This window comes from Ammospiza nelsoni, chromosome 10, assembly GCF_027579445.1.
Source record: "Ammospiza nelsoni isolate bAmmNel1 chromosome 10, bAmmNel1.pri, whole genome shotgun sequence".
In the NCBI taxonomy this organism is placed as follows: Eukaryota; Metazoa; Chordata; class Aves; order Passeriformes; family Passerellidae; genus Ammospiza; species Ammospiza nelsoni.
The window spans coordinates 5,930,417-5,948,988 of record NC_080642.1 but is presented as its reverse complement, the minus strand read 5'-3'; the positions used below and the strand labels follow the sequence as shown (position 1 = coordinate 5,948,988).

At 38.4% G+C, this 18,572-nt stretch overlaps 1 protein-coding gene across 1 annotated transcript in view; it reads right to left on the bottom strand.

Annotated features, from left to right (window-relative positions):
* Nucleotides 1-263: 263 nt before the first annotated feature.
* Nucleotides 264-18,572, bottom strand: part of NAALADL2 (N-acetylated alpha-linked acidic dipeptidase like 2) — a 414,540-nt gene continuing 396,231 nt past the window's right edge. Inside the window, exons 14-15 of the mRNA XM_059479300.1 lie at nt 16,296-16,494; nt 264-1,768 (exon numbers count right to left, since the gene is read on the bottom strand). Of these exons, the coding sequence (XP_059335283.1) occupies nt 1,570-1,768; nt 16,296-16,494 (398 nt within the window). The 3' untranslated portion in view covers nt 264-1,569. The remainder of the gene's footprint in view (nt 1,769-16,295; nt 16,495-18,572) is intronic.

The window sequence follows — 18,572 nt, the reverse complement described above, 5'->3', positions numbered from 1 at the left end:
CAGCTGCGTGTACCCAGTCCTGGGCCATTGCTTGGAGAAACCCCTTTGTAAGGACTTTGGAAACAGAAACCCAGATCTGTAAACAGATCATTTCTTGCTATGTGAACTTTAAAAAAAATTTCACCAAATTGTCCACTCAGAAATTTTTCTGAAGGCAATTTTTAAACATTAATACAGACACTTTTTTTCATTTTTATTCCAACCTGAAATGTCCTTGTAATGTTTACATGGCAAACTGGATAACAATACATTTAACATTTCCATTAAATAAATTATATTTAAATTCTAAGTATCTATATAAAATTAATTATTTAAGCTCTGAACCTAGAATAATTTTGAGACTGTAAAGCCCAAATAGGACTTAAAAATTTCAACTGTTTGTATTATTAAGACCTGCAGTTCTCAAACGGGTACATCATCCCCTCAGAGGACACTGAACCTCTTGATCCTTTCACACACAGATTACTTTGGCCAACAGGCAATGGTGTCATTAGAGCCTTCTACCAATGGAAAAGCAGATCTGCATTTTAGCTCTGCAATGTGCTTCACCAGCTTGTGCCTCCACACTTGAATTCCTGGGGAATAGATGTTTGTTTTCCTTGTGCTTTCCTGACAATGACCCAGGTTCTAGATGTGGGGCCTGATGGAACGAGCCAGCCTGGAATAGTGGGTGGTGTGGCCAAGAGTGATGGAATCCCAAAACTTTTCCCAGGACTTGGAGGTCTTGCTTTTATTTACAGCTCTCAGGAAGTTTAGAGAGCTTGAAGTGGGATTTTTTGGTAATGTTTGGTGAAAATTTTTAAGGCCTCCAGCCTTATAAAGACTAGGCAGTTCTTTCATTTAATATAAACATTCAAAGTATTTTTGTGCAAGTGTAATTACCGATTCACACTTTTCAAATCATTTGAAATCATCACAAAAATTTCCTCTCCAAGAAACATCAGAGAAAACAACTCTTTATTTTCATACAGAAATGGAAGAATCAAAGTTTATCTGTATTGTCAGAACTGAGGTATTTATTATTCCACAGGAGTAAAGGTGTTGGATTGAACCCTTAACGGTGTTCTGTGCATTTCCACTCCGGTGTTGGATACCCATGGAAACACCACATCCTTCCTTACTCTGAATGGAGTAAGGAAGAAGATGAGCTTGCTGAAAACATTAAGAAACTCGAGTCAGGTTTTTCTGACAGAGGAAATCTCCCCTGGCTGCACATCTGGGGTGTCTCAGAACCAGGGCTTCAGCACATACCTGGTACTTCACATGATTGAGCTCTTAGCCATAAAAACATATTTCACATACAAAAATACAGCAGATGTCCTTCCAAAAATCATCTCTGAAGCGTTACTCCCTCTCTTTAGGTTTTATACATTCAGGAACAGGCATTTGAGATATATTGTGAACAGTGCAAAATACTGTTTGACATTTCTTAAACCACGTGTTGCAGTACCTGTAAGCGCCAGCTGAAGGAAAGGCTGAGAAAAGTTTGATCCTCAGAACAATTCTGGTCCAAGTTGAACTTCTGTTTAGAGAGTTGTAAACAAATGTCTTAGAATGCAGAGAATCCTCTCATTTCTTTCCAGCTAAGGCAGTCTCAAACACATCAAGTCCTGCTTTGAAGTAAACCTGAGCTGAATTGATGCTGTTCAGCACCTCTGACAAAGCTGCCTGAACAGTCTCATTTGACTGATGTAGTTTGCAGTGCTCCAGTGCCTCCAGCAGCACTGAAAACTGGCTGGTCCTGTCATCCAGTCTGTAAAGAATATTTCTGAAAGAGAACAATAGAGAGAATGGTAAGATTTTTACTCAAAAATAATCCATCAGATGCCATCAAGAAACCCTGCGAGTATCAGCCACAGCTTACAGATGATACATATTATGCACAGTAAAGCTGACCCATGGCAGATTGAGAGACAAATGCATATTTATTATGCCTCTATAAACTGAATTTATTCACTGAACTACATGTACTTACATTGGAGCAGTTACTAAATCCATCAAAGAAGTCTCACATTCCTCTCTGACCATTCAAATTTTTATTCAAAAGCATAAGCCTAGACCTATCACACCCCTCATGAAGGATTTTGTGTCTCAGATGAATTCCATTTATTCCCCTCTAAAAAGAGTTTGGTTACTGCTGTGAATCCTCTGCATAGGTTTGTTTTTGTTTTTCCTATCTGCTCACATTATTTACTTCACTCTTCAGAGGTGAAATTCCAGCTGCATTGATGCCAATGGTAAAACTCTCCTTGCCTTCAGCAGAGACTTCATTTCATCAATAATCCTTTGTGGTTTCAGAACAAGAGTAACCCACCTTTAATGTCTCACACTAGAGGAAAGAAACAGCACACACAGCTAAACCCTTGTGAAACAAAATCTGTGTTACCCAGTAATATCTGCAAACAATTTTAATGGTTTGTAGAAAAACAGATGCAAGAGTATTGTGTGATCCCTTGGAAATGTAATTTGTATGAGGTGGGGAAGGCTCAGAATTCAAAGCTAGTCAGTGATTTTAATGGGGCTCTTTGAAGCAGGCTATAAATGTTATCCAAAACCAGGTGTAATCATTATACTAATTAGAAGAGCACATAAACATCATAAACCTCCACCCAGGAGCTCCTTTGATTGCAAACAGAAGTGAAGGAAATTTGAAACAGGAAAGCTACAGTGATTTGGTGCAGGACCTTCTCCTTAAATACAGGACAGGTGTTCAGGGCAGGGAGAGGCTGTGTGGAGAACACAGCAAGAAACAGGACAGCTCCCACACTTTGTTAGCAACCTAATGGCATGACAGAACAGGCCAAATGGCAACTCCAAATTAGTAATAAAACTGCCAAGTTTATTTACAGAAGACAGATGAACACAGAAGTGCATCTTATTCTGTGAATCACCTAAGTGCAACTCTGCCTGGGGGAAAGGTAACAAAGCAGACCGATAAACGACACCACAGAACACCCACAATCTTTTGCCATGTTTTCCAGCTTTAAAAAATGTTTTGAATGAGAGGTCATTTTTTTTCAAAGATACGAAATAACTCCTGTCCTCACGAGGCAATTTTTCAGTCTCTGTTTTTACCCCCCAATATTGGGTATACACCCAAAGCCAGCAGTGTGCAGAGGGAATGATGAGTTTTTCATCCCCTGACAGCAATACATCCATACAGTTGAAGGGGTCTGCAATGCAATGCATTAGAGATCTAAACAGAAAAGGGAAAGGGTTGGAATCCAACACTGCAGCAGCAGGACAGTTTAAACAACAGGTCATCACTGCCACAGACCATTTAGACAGAAACAGGTGAGGAGTATGTGCAAGAACAGCTCAGTGGGGACAGAAAGCCCCATCAAGAGGGCAGAAACAGGCTGATGTGGCAACAGCATCCTCAGCTTGCACTGCAGCAGCCTCAGAACCACCCCCTCAGCTGGAGCTGATGCTGCTGTTCCCTGTCTGTGGTGCAGCTCATACTCAAAGGTGGCTGTCCCAAAGCAGCCTCTGTGACACAGTAAATAAAACTGTGTATGTTGAGAGCCAGATAAATTCTTGGTTGGTCTGTTTTTAAGGATAGGCTGTGCTATGGGAAATACTGCGTTTTTCAAAGCAGGGACTGAGTTTGCTCCCTCAGTTCAGGGTCTCCTGCTGAGATCAGTGCAAGCAGAGCCAGGCTTTTGAAGAACTCTCCTCTGTAGTTCCTGGAGTTCACAGGGAGAAAGAATTCTGCTCACAGCCCCTCAAACACCTCCAACAGCAAGGACACTGCTAATCACATTTCTTTCTACCCACAGCGGAGATCTGTTTGCTGGTGGCTGGGAGAGTTTGACTGAGCTGGAATTCTACTCCAAATGCCTACAACACCGGTGCCCTGATCTGTGTTAGGGTATCTCTATTCCTTTAGGTCAACTTATAAAAACATCATAAGACAGCAGCCATCAGCAGAGCAACACTGACTCAGTGCCAGAAACAACTCTAAAGAGAGGATGGTCTGAACATTGGAACATTTGGGACTGCTGAGACAATGTCTGTGGTGAAGAGGAACAGACCTCATGTCCCATCATCAAATGGACTCTAAACAAGGCACACAAGCTAATAAAGATGGTTTACCCTGACATGCAAGGGTGTTAACACAGTTTAAATCTACTGATGTGATTTTGGAATCACTGGTGATTCCACAGTAAATACACAGGCATGTGATCCAAGTGAAAACAAGAACTGCTATCCCACCCCACCTGAATGCAGGGCAAATTACTGTCTGATGAGAGCTTAGTTGTTTGATGAATGAGACAAGCAGTCTACTGTCATAATTTTAAAATAATATCTTAACTTCTGAAACAGTAATATGACTTCAGAATAGCTGATTACATAGTACAGCAGAACCTAATTTATATTTCTATGCATGCAAATACTAATAAGTAACACAATAAAGCACCTGGTTTTTTCCACTTTTCTGCTAGGAGTTCTCACTGGGATCTTGTATTTTCCCATTACTTATCTTTGCTTGGCAAGCCATGCCACCCCTTTGTTGCACAAAATGATTTCTCTCTTTATGCATGTTCATGAGAGGCAATTTATACAAGTTTACTTCTTATCTCTGCTGAAGCTTCATCAAATGAAAAAAATGGTCAGTTCAGTTTATTACTTCCAAGCCTTTACAAGTCAGAAAAGTGTTTTCATTAAAGATTACACATGGACTGAAAAACAAACCCCAGCCATTTCATTGACACAAGGTATCACCATGTGCCCACAACATGCAGAATGATAGCAAGAGACTTTAATTTACACTGTGAAATTCAATTACTTAAACATCCCTTAACACAAATTGGTTTTGAAGCCTACACCTCTAAAACAACTCCAGCCTCTGACCTAATTGCTTAAGTACCTACCTTCATCTTTAACTATTTAATCTTAGGAATCAAATTCACACAGTCAGCCTGACCCCCACCAAACAAAAAAGAGACTCCTAAACAGAAAACTGCAATAAATTATTGATGATGCTGATGAAATTACAACACACATCATTCATCCTAATGGGCTTGTTTCTATGACACATCCCAGTGACCTGAAAAGTGGAACACTGAGGTAGGAAACTCAATTAATAACTTCAGGTACTACCACTGAAAGAGATAAAAGGGCTACAAAAAAACCACCAACAAAAAAAAAAAAAAAACCACCACAAAATTAAAAAAAAAACCAAACCAAACCAAACCAAACAAAAAAAAACACCCCAAAAAATAAAAAAAAAACCCCAGCCTTAGCAAAGTAAAGAGACTATAAAGAGAGCCTCTACTACAACTTATTTATAAATCCTTGGCAGGCTTAGGAACAGAAGCATTCCTGACCAAAATAATGCCATTAAATTCTGTTCTGCATAACCACAAATAAGGAGGCACAGTCACACTCACCAGACCAGAAGGAATTTCACAAATTCTTGAATGACAGATCACACTAGAAATATATTGACTTTAACACAACTTCAATATTAGAGCAACTGGACAGTACCAGATGAAACAAGATTACCACATTATTCTTGTTATGAAAAATGATTTTTTAGCTTACAAGAAAATTTTGTCTGTAGGTAATGTGCAATACAAGATGAATTATTCAGGCACTTACAGACTCCCATCTAACAGCCCACGTTAGAGATTTTGAAAAGTAATTATTAAATCATTAGGACATGATGGTAAGTCTAGTGTCCCACATGAAATGAGTGCAGGTTTTCTCGGTGGAATCACAGTAGAATTGTTTAGAGATAAATGCTGTGGGCAGCCTCTGTCTGTTCCAGTTATAACACAATGTGTTATGACTTCAGCATCCTCACAAACTCAATTTTGTAATTCCCTGATTTGTTTTTTCTTGTACTCTCCAGGGAAAAAAAAAAAAAGAAAAGAAAAAAAAGCACACCAGAACAAGGATTCTCTGAATTTCCCTTTCTCCTGATACTGTTCAATTTTCAATGCACTTTTCTTACATTTAGGAGTCTGTTTTCATTCATGTTTGTAAGACATAAAATATGATTACTTTGGTAAATAAGTAAATGCACTCTCATAACAATACATTCATGTTGGGATTTCCATACAGTGGGTATTCATTGTAGGACATAAAAATATCACAAGATCTTCTCTGGAAACAGCACAAGATGATTTATACTGGTTTATTCATTCAAATTTGCACCTCAGAAAATTTTGCAGTGAACATGCAGAATGTTTCTTTCCTTCCTCTGGGATCCTTATCTTTTGATCTCCAATGGCTGTTCTCCTTTCCTCTGTTGTTTTTTAAATCTTTTTGACACTCACGTGCAGTTTTGTTATCTTACCTGTTTTATTTCACAGCAGCATTGTGGCAGAAGGTTTATAATTCTAAAATTATAGCTGCTGGCCATGTAAGATTGGCTTTTATCAGGAGGAGATACATGCCCTGGTGAAGTGTCATTAGAGCTGATCCAGAGGAACCCCTTTTTTCCCTACAATGCTCATTCCCTGCTGGATTAAACGCTGGAAGTCGCTGGGGCCATGGGATGGAACAACTCACACATGGCCAGGAAAGATGGGGATGTGGCACCCAACTCAGCTGTAAATGTCACCTCTCCTTCACTGCCCTAAGTCCCCACAAACCCAGCATGTCATTTTTAAGGATCCTCTAATTGTAATTCCTTGTTCCCAACTTTTGTTTCCTACACATCCTCTCCTTTTTCCAAAGAGCCATCAACTGCCTCCCCTTAGTGCTCTCCTTACAGGCTGCAGAGGGTTCCACCAATCTATATTGCAGAAAGTGATGGATTTAAAATCATGAACACTCAGAGGTGAGTGCCTGCCTGAAAGGGATCTATCTGCATGTTATCAGCAGTTGATAAGCTGCAGGTAATCGAGATATCAAACCCAAATAAAGCATAACCAACTGAAAGGCATTTCAAAGGCATCATTATGAGACAGTGGTAAAGCAGACACTCTCTCCCTGCTAGACACACATTTATCTTGCATAAAAGACAGGCATTAGGACACCTCTAATTGAGTCAATTGTGGCCAATGGAGGTTGTGGTAAGTGGGCATGAACAGAATCCTGTTGGGACATGGGACCATGAGGAGGTAATTATCCCAGGTTTGAGTACATTTCTGAGAGGTCAGTTTTAAATAGGGTTTCTTTAAAAAATTAATCCTGATTTTGGCAGCTCTGTGAAGTGTCTCAGTGCTTGGCTTGACTGCCTGCCAAATAAACAAAGGGAAAAAGAGAAGCCAAACAGGCTTACAAGATACATTATCTTTTATTTCCCTACAGTTCTCTTTGACTGCAGTACTTTTTAAAGGTAAGGGATGAAACACACTAATCTCTCACAGAAAGATCACTAAAGCCTAACCTAACCGTAATTCTAGCCTAAGTTTCAGCTTGATGCACCTTGACAACTTTAAATCTTTTTGAGTGTCTTGAGTGCACCAATACCAGATTCCAAAGGACATGTAGGAGCATCCAGAATCCCAAACAGAAAGCAAAAGGTCTATTAAAGAATTTAATCCAAGAAAGGTTGCTTGAGAATATTTTTATCACCAAAACTCAATATTCACAGAGAACATTCACTTTCATTTCTGTTCTGAAATGTGTAAGGAAACTATTCTTTTGATAATTAAATGTCTTCTGCCAACAGAGAAGACTGACATAAAGCTAACAATTCTAAGCTTGATTTTCTGATAATAGGACAGTGTTCTACGATGGCTGAGAAATAATGGGAATACAAAGTCTTTGACAAGCTGTAGCCGAACTTTTTCACTTTTGTTAAATAAACAATAATTACATCACTTCCTAATTTTTGTGACTTTTGATAGCAAACAGTGTCTAGTGTAATATATAATAACCATGAATAAATGGATGCTGGCAAGTAGCAGATCATAAGTGGACTGATGTTCTGGAACAGCCTCAAGTAAAAATAATGGAGCTAAGAAAGCCTGACTAGCCTAAAGACTGAGTTTGAGTAAAATCAGCCTGAAATAAATCATCTATTTGCCAGTGCTTAACATTAACATTACCATGCACACTCACAGGTTTTCTCTTGGTGAAAATTTGCTGGGTTTAGGAGCTGATTTATTTCTTGCTTTGGAGTAAACAAGATGACTAGGTAAGGAGAATTCAATCTAGAGCTTCAACAGTACAGAAAGACTTCACAGAAGTGAACTAAAAAGACACAAGTAGGATGCATTTGTTCTTCAGAAGCTGCAAGTCACCATTTATCACTACTAAAGGGCAGTCCTCTAATTAGGCATAATTTTCTCTAGAGTTTCACAGAAATTAATTACGCGCAACTTTATGCAGAAATTCCTGAAGAAGCCAGAGAACCCACTTTGCCACAGAGCTTCCAAACCCTGTATGCAGCTGATGGAGAATGATGTATACCCTATGGAGATGTAAAAATTCCTTGAAAACCCACCAGCACTTTTTCTGTCGTTCCTCAGAACAATGATTTACATTTATACTTAAAAGATTGATGATGCATTGAACAAAATTGATACAACTGTATTTTAAAATGTTATTTGCTGGCAGCAACTGCTATGAAATATTCTTTGTTAAGTTACAAATAATGTAGCTACATTGTTGGTAACAAATGTAAGCATGTTGTTCTCTGAATGATTTATGCTACACTTGCTTTTCAAGTGAAAGAAACATATGCTTGTGTGGATGATTTGGAGGAAACTATCTGTCTTTTAAGGATGTCTCAGTCTGAAACACTCCAATTCAAAGCAGATGTGCTACTATTTTGAAGAACTTGAGGGAAGTGAATTAATAAAATTATTTCCAAATGGCTCACAGCTGATGTTCTGATGACTTCATAGGGCTTTTTATTTAGAAATCATGTGAAATATCCTCTTCCTGAGGAGGAATCCCATTCCCAACCAAAGCAGCAGGCAGTGTCCAGTGCTCAGTGCAGGAACTGGCTTGACCTTTATCTCCAGCTCTGATCCTGACTGGGTTTATCACCCTAAATAACTCTGAGCCACGTGACATGAGAGCATCACCACAGGTCATTATCATTAGAGTTAATGAGGGATTAAAGAGTATGTCATAATACATAATACATCTTTAAAGAAATGCCCAAAGTTATATCATTATTGCCTTCAGTGGCAGGTACACGCACAAAATTAACACTTCTCTTAAGTCCCAGTTAAGGTAATTTTCCTGTTAATGATCTCATCAACACATTTGCGAGCTCTACTGCCTGGGTAATATGTTAGTGAGGGAATATTGCATATTAACTATTTTCCCAATGAATTCCATTTATTTTTGTACTATAGTCAAGAAGTGTTCTTGGCTAATATTTCAACCATATATGGTTGAAATATAACCACTCATATATGAGTGGTTCTTATCTGTCATGATCAAAAATGTGGATTCAGATATTTCTCGGATCTAAAAAATGTTACCAGTCCTACTGTTTATAGTAAATATAAAATAATGTATAAAATATTAGGTTCTGTCGGATTTAATAAATTATTCAGAATCTAATACTTTGTATAGCTTCCTGAGATCACAGCAGATTTTTTTTTTTTCTGGAACTAAATATTCTTGCCCTATTTAGCACCATAAGTGCAGACCAAGCAAGATCTGCCAGCAAGGGACATGGAGAGGAGTTGCATGCTAACCACAAGAGTTGCTGGAGGTTGGCATGAGAGCTCTGCACTGAGCTCACAGAACAGCTGTGCCAGGGCTTTCACAGTCAGCACAACAACTGCTGTGAAATGGGCTAAAACATCCACTAAGGACACATATTAAAATAAATAAATTTTACAAAAAAAACTCAACCCTTTTTTTTATTTTTTTGCAAGACTATGCACACTCACGGGAAGCATGAGGAATATTGTTTCCTGGACACAGTCTTGTCTTCAGGACAACTAATGCTGGGTTAAATTACAATATAATATTTACTGGATCTCAAACATAATGGGTCTGATGTATTGTACAGAGAGAACTCTGCAAGTATACAAATCAACCTAATTAAAAAGATGCAAGAAAATTCATGGGAAGTACATAGAGGAAAAATAAATTAATATATGTAAAACCAGGTTTCCCTTCATATCAGGGAAGTGAGAAATCTGTTTTCAAGCCATGACATAATCCCTGATTACAGAGGTTTTTTGCTTTTGCAGGTGTAATGAAAAGATTTTCATGTTCCCTGTTTAAATAAGCTTTAAAGTCTGCCATAATTACAGCTCTGCAGATGGCTAATTCAGTAGTATTTATGCAGCAAATGCTCTTTAAATAGTAAAAATTTACAAGACAACAAATACAGTCATTAATTCATTGCCGTTACTTGTATAGGTGATTCCAAAGGCGAAAACATCTCAATTGCACCTCAGATGGATCAGGTGTTTTGAGTATGACTATCACTCACTTTATTGCATCTCCTCAGTATTAAGAAAGGGCATAACTCAGCATCATTATCAGTCATGAGAAAAATAATAACCATAGCAGGAATTTGTAAGAGCATTATCAGCCTAGTAAATGCTACTGGTGTGTGCTAGGATAAATGTGCTGCTCCATGCTTACAACTGCAGAGACCACAATCACAGTGCTCAGACACTGTAAAGTTCAAAGGGATAAGGCAGAAGAAAATGGGAAAGCATTTTGGGTGTAAAAAGTACATTTGGAGAAATGCTTATCAGAGAGAAGGGAGCTGAACAACAACTGCAGAACTGAGAAACACCAGAGGAGGATTACGGAAACAAGTAATGCCACTGTTCACAACTCCATTTATAAGCCATGAAAAAAATCACAGAAGAAAAGGAGTTGCAAATTTTGAAAGATGCAAAATATGGGGGTCAAAAGTCAGGAAGGAAATCATTGCTGTCTTGGAAGACAGAAATTCATTTATTCTGACTGAATGGCAAAATCTGAGGTACACTATTCTATATTCTTTCCTTCTCCCCCAACATAATTCTAGCATTGTATTTACAAATTGCACATGGCAGATAATAGAGACAGAACATTATCTACTGCTGCCAGTGAAACACGAATTATTTCAGTATTTCCCACACTAAGGATCATTGACACCGTAACAAATCATTCTCTGTTCCACATAATACAAAGCAGAACAATAAAAATACTCCATGCATTTGGTTCAGGTCAGTCAAAAAACATCCCAAATATTACTACAAAGGAGACAGGAATGTTTTCTACTTGGAGTCATAAATGAAGAATTCAAAATGAAAAAAGAAATCTCCAGAATTTATACAATGAGACAGAACTACTGTCTTGGCTAGAAGCTCAGGGCTGGGGCTTTGTTTTATTTTGCAGGTGACATTGCACTCCATGTTTACCCATGTTACTCTTTAAGATTAGCAGGATATTTGCATCTTTAATGCTCATCCTCTGTAAATCCAATGAGCAGATTGTTTACACGTGGAGATATAATAAGCTCTTTAATTTTCCTACTAAACATATCTCTGGAAACTAGACTCTTAGGGCATGTGTATTCTGTAACCTGAGAATCTGCTGCAGTTTACCAGCAAAGCAGAAATAAATCCTGTGGAATATACACATGTCAGGAATGTACATAACAAATCTCAATCTGAAAGGAAAATATTTGTTCTGGTGAACAACACACACTTGAGTGGCACGAGTTCAGTGCAAGTTGCCTTTTTTGAATGATACTGAAAACACCTTTTGACTGTTCTTTCATTTCATTATGTCAAATTCAGGCTGCACAATCTATCTTTGCTTACTGCCAGTATTTTGTTCAGTGCATTAAAATGCACCCATTTGTTGTAATTCTTTAGCCCAATGAAGTGTTAATGTCACACTTGGGTATCTGTGATGAAAAGAAGCAAAAGGAGGAAGTTTAACTGATACAAATGAGCAATAAAAACTGCTGGAGTTCTTTGCTGAAGACACAGATTGCTTTCAAAATCCTTGCTTTTCACCTACTTATTACTCAATTCACTCAATTACATCTATTAGACAAAACACAACCATCCCTGTAAAAATTCCACAAAGAATGGTGGCAGATGCACAGAGCCTTAATGGACAGGATAAACTTGGCATGCTAAGATAAAACATTTAAAAGAAAGATTTTACACATGTTGACTTTGACTTTTTTATAAAACTGTTAAGAGAACTGTCAGTCAGGACATAACTGATCCTTAGGCAAGGGTCTATTAAGAATAAAATGCACCTAACTGGAGCAAAAATGACAGCCTGAGCCCTTGTACGCCTCTTTTTGGCTTTAATTTTAAATACTGAAGACACAAGCTGTGATTTTAATGACTCTCTTAAGTTTGAAAATTTTGGGGGAGCATCCCAGGGGATTCTAGGAAAATTCTGCATGGTTACTACAGGATTCATCTGGTATCAACAGCATGCCTGAAAGTTAGACCTGGAGCTGAAGAAATGTGACACTTTCACTGAGACAGGAGATCTCCCTGCACTGAGTGTGCCATGCCTGATACTCCATGAAGTTTGCTTTATTATCTCCTTTTTTTTCAATATTATTGTGCGCTGAAGAGCTCTGCCCTTCAGCACAGGGAGAGGCTCTCTGTGAGTACCTAAGGAGTGCACACACAGACCTGACAGATGCATCAGGCTGACAGCTGGCAGAAATTCTGGGAATCAGTAAATATAAGAAGTGCAACAAAATATACAGTAAACAGGGAGAACCCTCTTACTGAGCCTAGGCAAACACAAGATTTGAACTCAGTATTTCTGAACACCAGGAAGATCCACACTGTGTTGCTCTCCCTGATATTGGTGCCAGTGTTTTGGTTCAGTGTTTCTGCAGAGGGAAAAGCATGCAAAAGCATGGCATGATCAATATTTATGGAATGTTTTTATGGCTCTGGTGAGGCTGACCATCTCATGGAGAGGACAATGTGCTTCAATTGCTTTTTTCCCCCTGTGCCTAAAGTAACAAAGCCTCTGTTCTTACATTTACCTTGTAGATATCACTGCTGTGTAATCTATGATTATTACCTTTAGTAGCAAAATATGATCATCAGAAAACACACAGAAATGTTCCATACAAGTATACATTGAGAGAGTGGAAAGCAAGAAATGGCTAAAGATGAGAAACAGATTTCTACTGATTATTCCATTAAAATAATGGCAAATTATAAATCCAAATAATTATCAGTATTATGATTATGCTATGAAAAACAAAGAGAAATAAATGAAAAATACCAACAGCAATCCTATTTTATGCCTAGAAATTTGTTCTGAAAATAGAAAATCTACCCAGAGTTACCACTGGGAATCAAAGAAATACTTCAGGTACAACAAAACTCAGCAATTTTCTCCTAACCCCAAATCAAGTCCCAGGGTAACTTTTGCAAAGCAGGATATTCCTCAACCTATTATTTTTCATTCTGCCTAAATTTCTAGATAAGACTAAAATACCCTGATTAAAGCTGTACTTGTGTATTTCAGGCTCAGCTGGAAATAGAGATCATGGGGAACGTGCTGTTGTCAAATTTGCAGTTCAGTGTCAGGAAGTTCAGGTAAGAGGAACGAGCATCAAAACTACAGCATTTACTGTACTGAACAACCTGCCAATGTCAATCATGATTACTGAAATTTAGTCAAATATCCTAATCCAATTATAAAAAAAAAAATAGTAATTTGAATTCTTCTAGTGTCTGATTATATTACTTCTCATTATAGACGCAAAATGTATCAATTATGCCCAAATATTGCCCAATATGACATTGACTGGAATGAGGCATTTAATTTTTTAAGGACCTATATATAGTTAAAGACTGTAGCTAAGGGAATGTGTGTGCAAACTAGAGGAAAAAAAAAAAGATATATAAAAGTTGTATCAGTTCCCTTGTAGTGGAGAAGCACAGGAAGGTTACAACACTCCTGCAATAAAGAAAAAAGCACCTTTCTTTTAAATTCAAGTTCTAGGACAGAAAACACAGTATAGATCCAGAGAGCTGTGAATTAGGACAAACACAAGGCTAAAAATGATGCCTAAAACTTCAGCAAATTTGTCAAGTGCTTTGATTGAGGTTGAGAATATGAGTCCAAATGGGTATACAGGAAGCAATCATTTTTTCATGAAGAATACGTCCTTTACTGTGCACACAAATTCTTCCTCCAGAAGGCTGTAAATTACAGTATTTATGGAATCTTAATGATCTAAACACAGTTGGAGCCTGAAGGTCAAGGCTGCAAACTGCATCCTAAATTTCTGTTTACAGATGAAGCACAGTATTTATTGCTGTACTGCTTGTGCTGCTATAGTTAAAGGGCTGCCAGCATTTCCATTATAAACCACTATTTCAGGGGTTTATAACTTGCCTATCAATCTTCTGACTGGGATGAAACATGGCATACAAGGTCCTGGCTGTGAGACTGATTTTTTGGTTTGTTTTCCTTATAAAATGACAACAAGAATAAGCTTAAAGTTTTACAAGGAAAAAAAAAAGAAAAAAAAAAGTGCATTAGGCTTTTCAAGTATTTCTAGTGTTCTCAGGACACAATTATATCTTCAGAATACAAAACATATTCACATAACTTCATCAATTAACAGAAGGTCTTTCAATCCCTAAAAAATGAAAAATAATCTAAACAAGACTTAGATGCTTTTTATTTTTTAATTAAGCAAACGTTCTTCAGATTTTAAATGGCAGCAAAGGACATCAGCACCCTAACAGTGTCCTTGGCTCTGTTTATCTGTGTAGATTTGCCATTAAAGGTAACAATTACACACCTTGGCACTGTACAAAGGTTGTATTCTTTTTTAATGAACATCTAAATGATGACACACAAGGTGTCCTTTGCTGTTGTATATTCCAGATGATGTCAGGTAAATTTATTCAGAGTAAAGTCAAAGCCAATGTTTCCTCCTAGTCTTTGAATTTCTGTACTGTTAAATCGTGAATCAAATTTAATTAAATTGGAGGGCAGCAAGTACAACATTTTCACTTCCACAGTGTCTACTTTGCCAGTGTAAAAGTACTTTTGATCTGTACTAAAGTACTGTGGAAAGCAGGTGAAAAATTTGTTACTTTATGTTTGCATATCTAGTAATTACATTTTGGTAAATAACAAACTTAATAATGCAAGTGCTGCAAGAACTGAAATATTAGAAGATGTCAAAAACCCTTTCCTTATAATCTTAAATTTTGATATAATTTATTTTTACAAATAAAGAGCTGGGTCAAATTCAACAATGTTGAATGTTGCTGTTGCAATGCAACACATAAATATTACATTATTATTAAACAGGTTTTTGGCTCCTTTGCAGCACCATACCAGTTCAGACAAGACAGACAGCGCTGCTAAACCTGGAATATTAGACTTTATCTAATCCCATTTTGGCTTATTTCTTTAAGTTACAAATCCAGTTACAGCAGGAAGGAAGTAAATTAGCCTCTCCCCAAATATAATTATTCCATTTTCTTTATTACAGCTGTAGGGCTTTTATTCACTGACACTTTTGAGCTCCCCATAACTACCTTGCTTTTTTTTCCCCTTTGCTTTTGTTAAAAGATGACTGCATTTGTTTTATACCATTGCTAATAACTGGAAGAATCCCTCCTGTGCTAGAGCTTTCTGCTTTCCTTCCTCACCTCTACCACTTGTCTCTTTGATGTCCACTTTTACACATTCACTTGCACGAGACACTGGGTAATTTTTCCCATCAACTGAAATCAAAGTGCAGTTTTGCTGCTTCAGATGGTTCTGGTGAGAGGCAGAGACCTGCAGACTTCTTAGAAAGTAAAAGATGGGATGACTACGACATCTTAAAACCAACCTGGGTAGTGCAGCTGAATACATATCAGAGAGCAATTCCAAGCAGAGACAAGATGTTATGAGCAGTAACTGACTCAGGCCTCCTCATTAACTGGGATGTACTGCCTTTAACTCGCTGAAATGCATCCAAGAACGCTGCTATATAATTAAATATGTTAAATAATGCTACACAGTATCTTGTACAATTCTGAATCTTCAATGAACTGTACAAAGTTTTAAATAAAATATAGGTGGAGCTTGTCAAGCAGTATTAGACTTCAAAATATTTTCTGCTTCTGAAAGCTTCCTGTTCCATGTGACACACGTTTCTGCCACGCTGCCTGGGCTGCCATCACACCATACGTCTTGTTAGCAGCGATGCCATGACAGAAGTACTACAGTGCTGCATTCTAATGACCCCTTGCATTGTAGTGAATTAATGTTTTCTGCAGAAAGGGCGTGATAGGAAAAAAAAAAGCTTTAATTCTGGGTACTCACTGACGTCTTCTCTTTAAAGACAGCTCTGCGAACCAAGCAGCGGTGAACACCATTTTAGCCCAGCTGCAGAACGTGTGGAACACAGTGTAGCGTACCTGTAAAGTCCTGGAGGAGCTTGCTGAAGCAGGAAGCTTTTCTCCAAGCCTTGCAGCACATCATTGAGCATCCTGACTCTGACAGGGGCTCGCTCCTGGGGGTCATTGGCCGGGCGCATCTCGTCCGACTGGAACAGCTCCGCCGTGTCCCTGAGCCGCGACGCCGCTGCCAGCAGCTGAGGGACGCCTGCTTCATCACCTGGCAGCAGGGACAGCAAGACAGCCACCAGTGATTCACTCACCACTTATTACTCTTGCTTCCAAGTCAAAATTAATAGTCCAATTAAAACCTGAGCCTCTCCTTCCCCTGTGAGCAGCACGAATGGGGTCGAGGGAAGCCATAGATCATTCCGTGTAACCTCTGATCTGCTTTTCAAAGATCAATTTGGGCTCTGGTGCTTTAAGATCTAATAAGCTGTGAGGAATGATTTTTTGGGGTACGGCTTAAAATCTAGCATTGGAAAAACAGGCATGCAGGAAGCAATGGTTATAAATCAAGAGCTACAACATTTCCTTCTGAGACTGAATTTATTCAATGCCATTTGATGCTGTTGCTCCTGAGCCTGCAAGCTTGTGCTTGGATTCCATAATGACTGCTATATAGAATATTTTAATATGCAGAGTTTAATTGAATTTGATTCAACATTTTAGAATCTTAGAGGTTAACATCAATTGTAGAGGGTTATGTGAAATTTCTCCTCTTAATCACTTAAGTCATATGCCAATGAGCCAACTTTAATTGATATCCTAATGCATATTCTAATCCAGTCAATATTTTCAAAACTTTTTAACTTGGAGTGTTAACTATTGCTTTGTTAGCAACCCCACTCAAACAGCAAAAGAATAAAAGCCTGCATCACCTAGGAGCATGCCACAATTTCAGTATTTCCCTGTTCATAGTCCAGAAAGAGAAATGTGAATTGGAGCACCGTGAATGTGCAGCCTCCTCCCACCTGCAGTGCAGGTGAAGAGTGTGGCTCCTTTCCCAGTGTGTGCATGGACTGCCTTCATCTTTACAAGCACAGGGAGAGAGAAAGCAGAGCCTGAACCTGATTGAAAGTCAAAAGCAGTATCAGTCAGCACAAACATTTCCAGGATGCAGAAATTATCTTTAAGGCCAAGATTCACTTCACCTATTGACAAGAAATCCAACTATGCTTAGATCTTTCAAATAATGCCTTAATCAACATAAACCATGCAGCTCTAGGAGCTGTCTCATCTCTACCTGAATGTGCAAACCTCAGGGAGTTCTGTGCCTTAGTGACTGAGATAATTAAGCCAAGAAAGTGGTTCAGGACTCAAGTTCAATGAATTTTCCACTTCCTTGTGTAAGATACACACAGAAAAATCACAAATAGTAATTGAGGAACATTGATATGGTTTAACCTTAGCGGGCAAGTACCATGCAGCTGCTCACTCACACCCACTGGCTTCCCTGATGCAATGGAGAGAGAATTAAAAAGTTAAAACCAATGGGCTGAAATTAGAACAGTTTGATATATAATGATGATGATCATAAGAACAACAGTAATAATATAGCATCAAAAAGGGAGAAAACCTAAAGAGAGACATAAAACCCAAGACAGACAAGTGATGAGCAATTTTATTGGGGTGACCATGTTGAGTCTGGCCCCAGCAGCAATCAGACTCCTTGGCCACCTCAGCTTAAACTGAGCCTGATTTCTCTGGTATGAAATGCCCCTTTGGCCAGTTCAGGTCAGCTGTCCTGGCCATGCTCCCTCCCAGCTTCCTCTAACTCCTCTCTGGGAAAATATGGGAAACTGGAAAGTCCTCAGGGTAAGCACTACTGAACAACAACAGAAACATCAGTGAGTTACCAACCTTCATCTCATCCTGAATCCACAACACATTTCAGCTACTAGGGAGAAAATTAACTCTACTCTACTTAAAATCAGGACAAACACCAACCCATTTCTCAAATTATTCATGGTTGGAGTCTGAAAGGTAAGCAAATAATAGGGATGGAAAAGCAAACATGTGTAACTAAGAAACCCAAGGAAATGCCTGAATATAACATATTCTCTCTCTCATACAGAAAAAGAGACTTGCTATTGGATACATTCCAGCACAGGAAAAGGAGTTCATAGATCCCATATACTCCTGTCATTCAGCTGACTGGCACATTCCAATCTAGCAAAACATGAAATGATCCGGAATACATGGAGAGACAAGATGCTGGTGTGAGAGAAACTGTCAGATTTCCTGAGAGATCAAGATGAATTTCAGCAATGAACAGAAGCTCCCTGGGGGAACAGG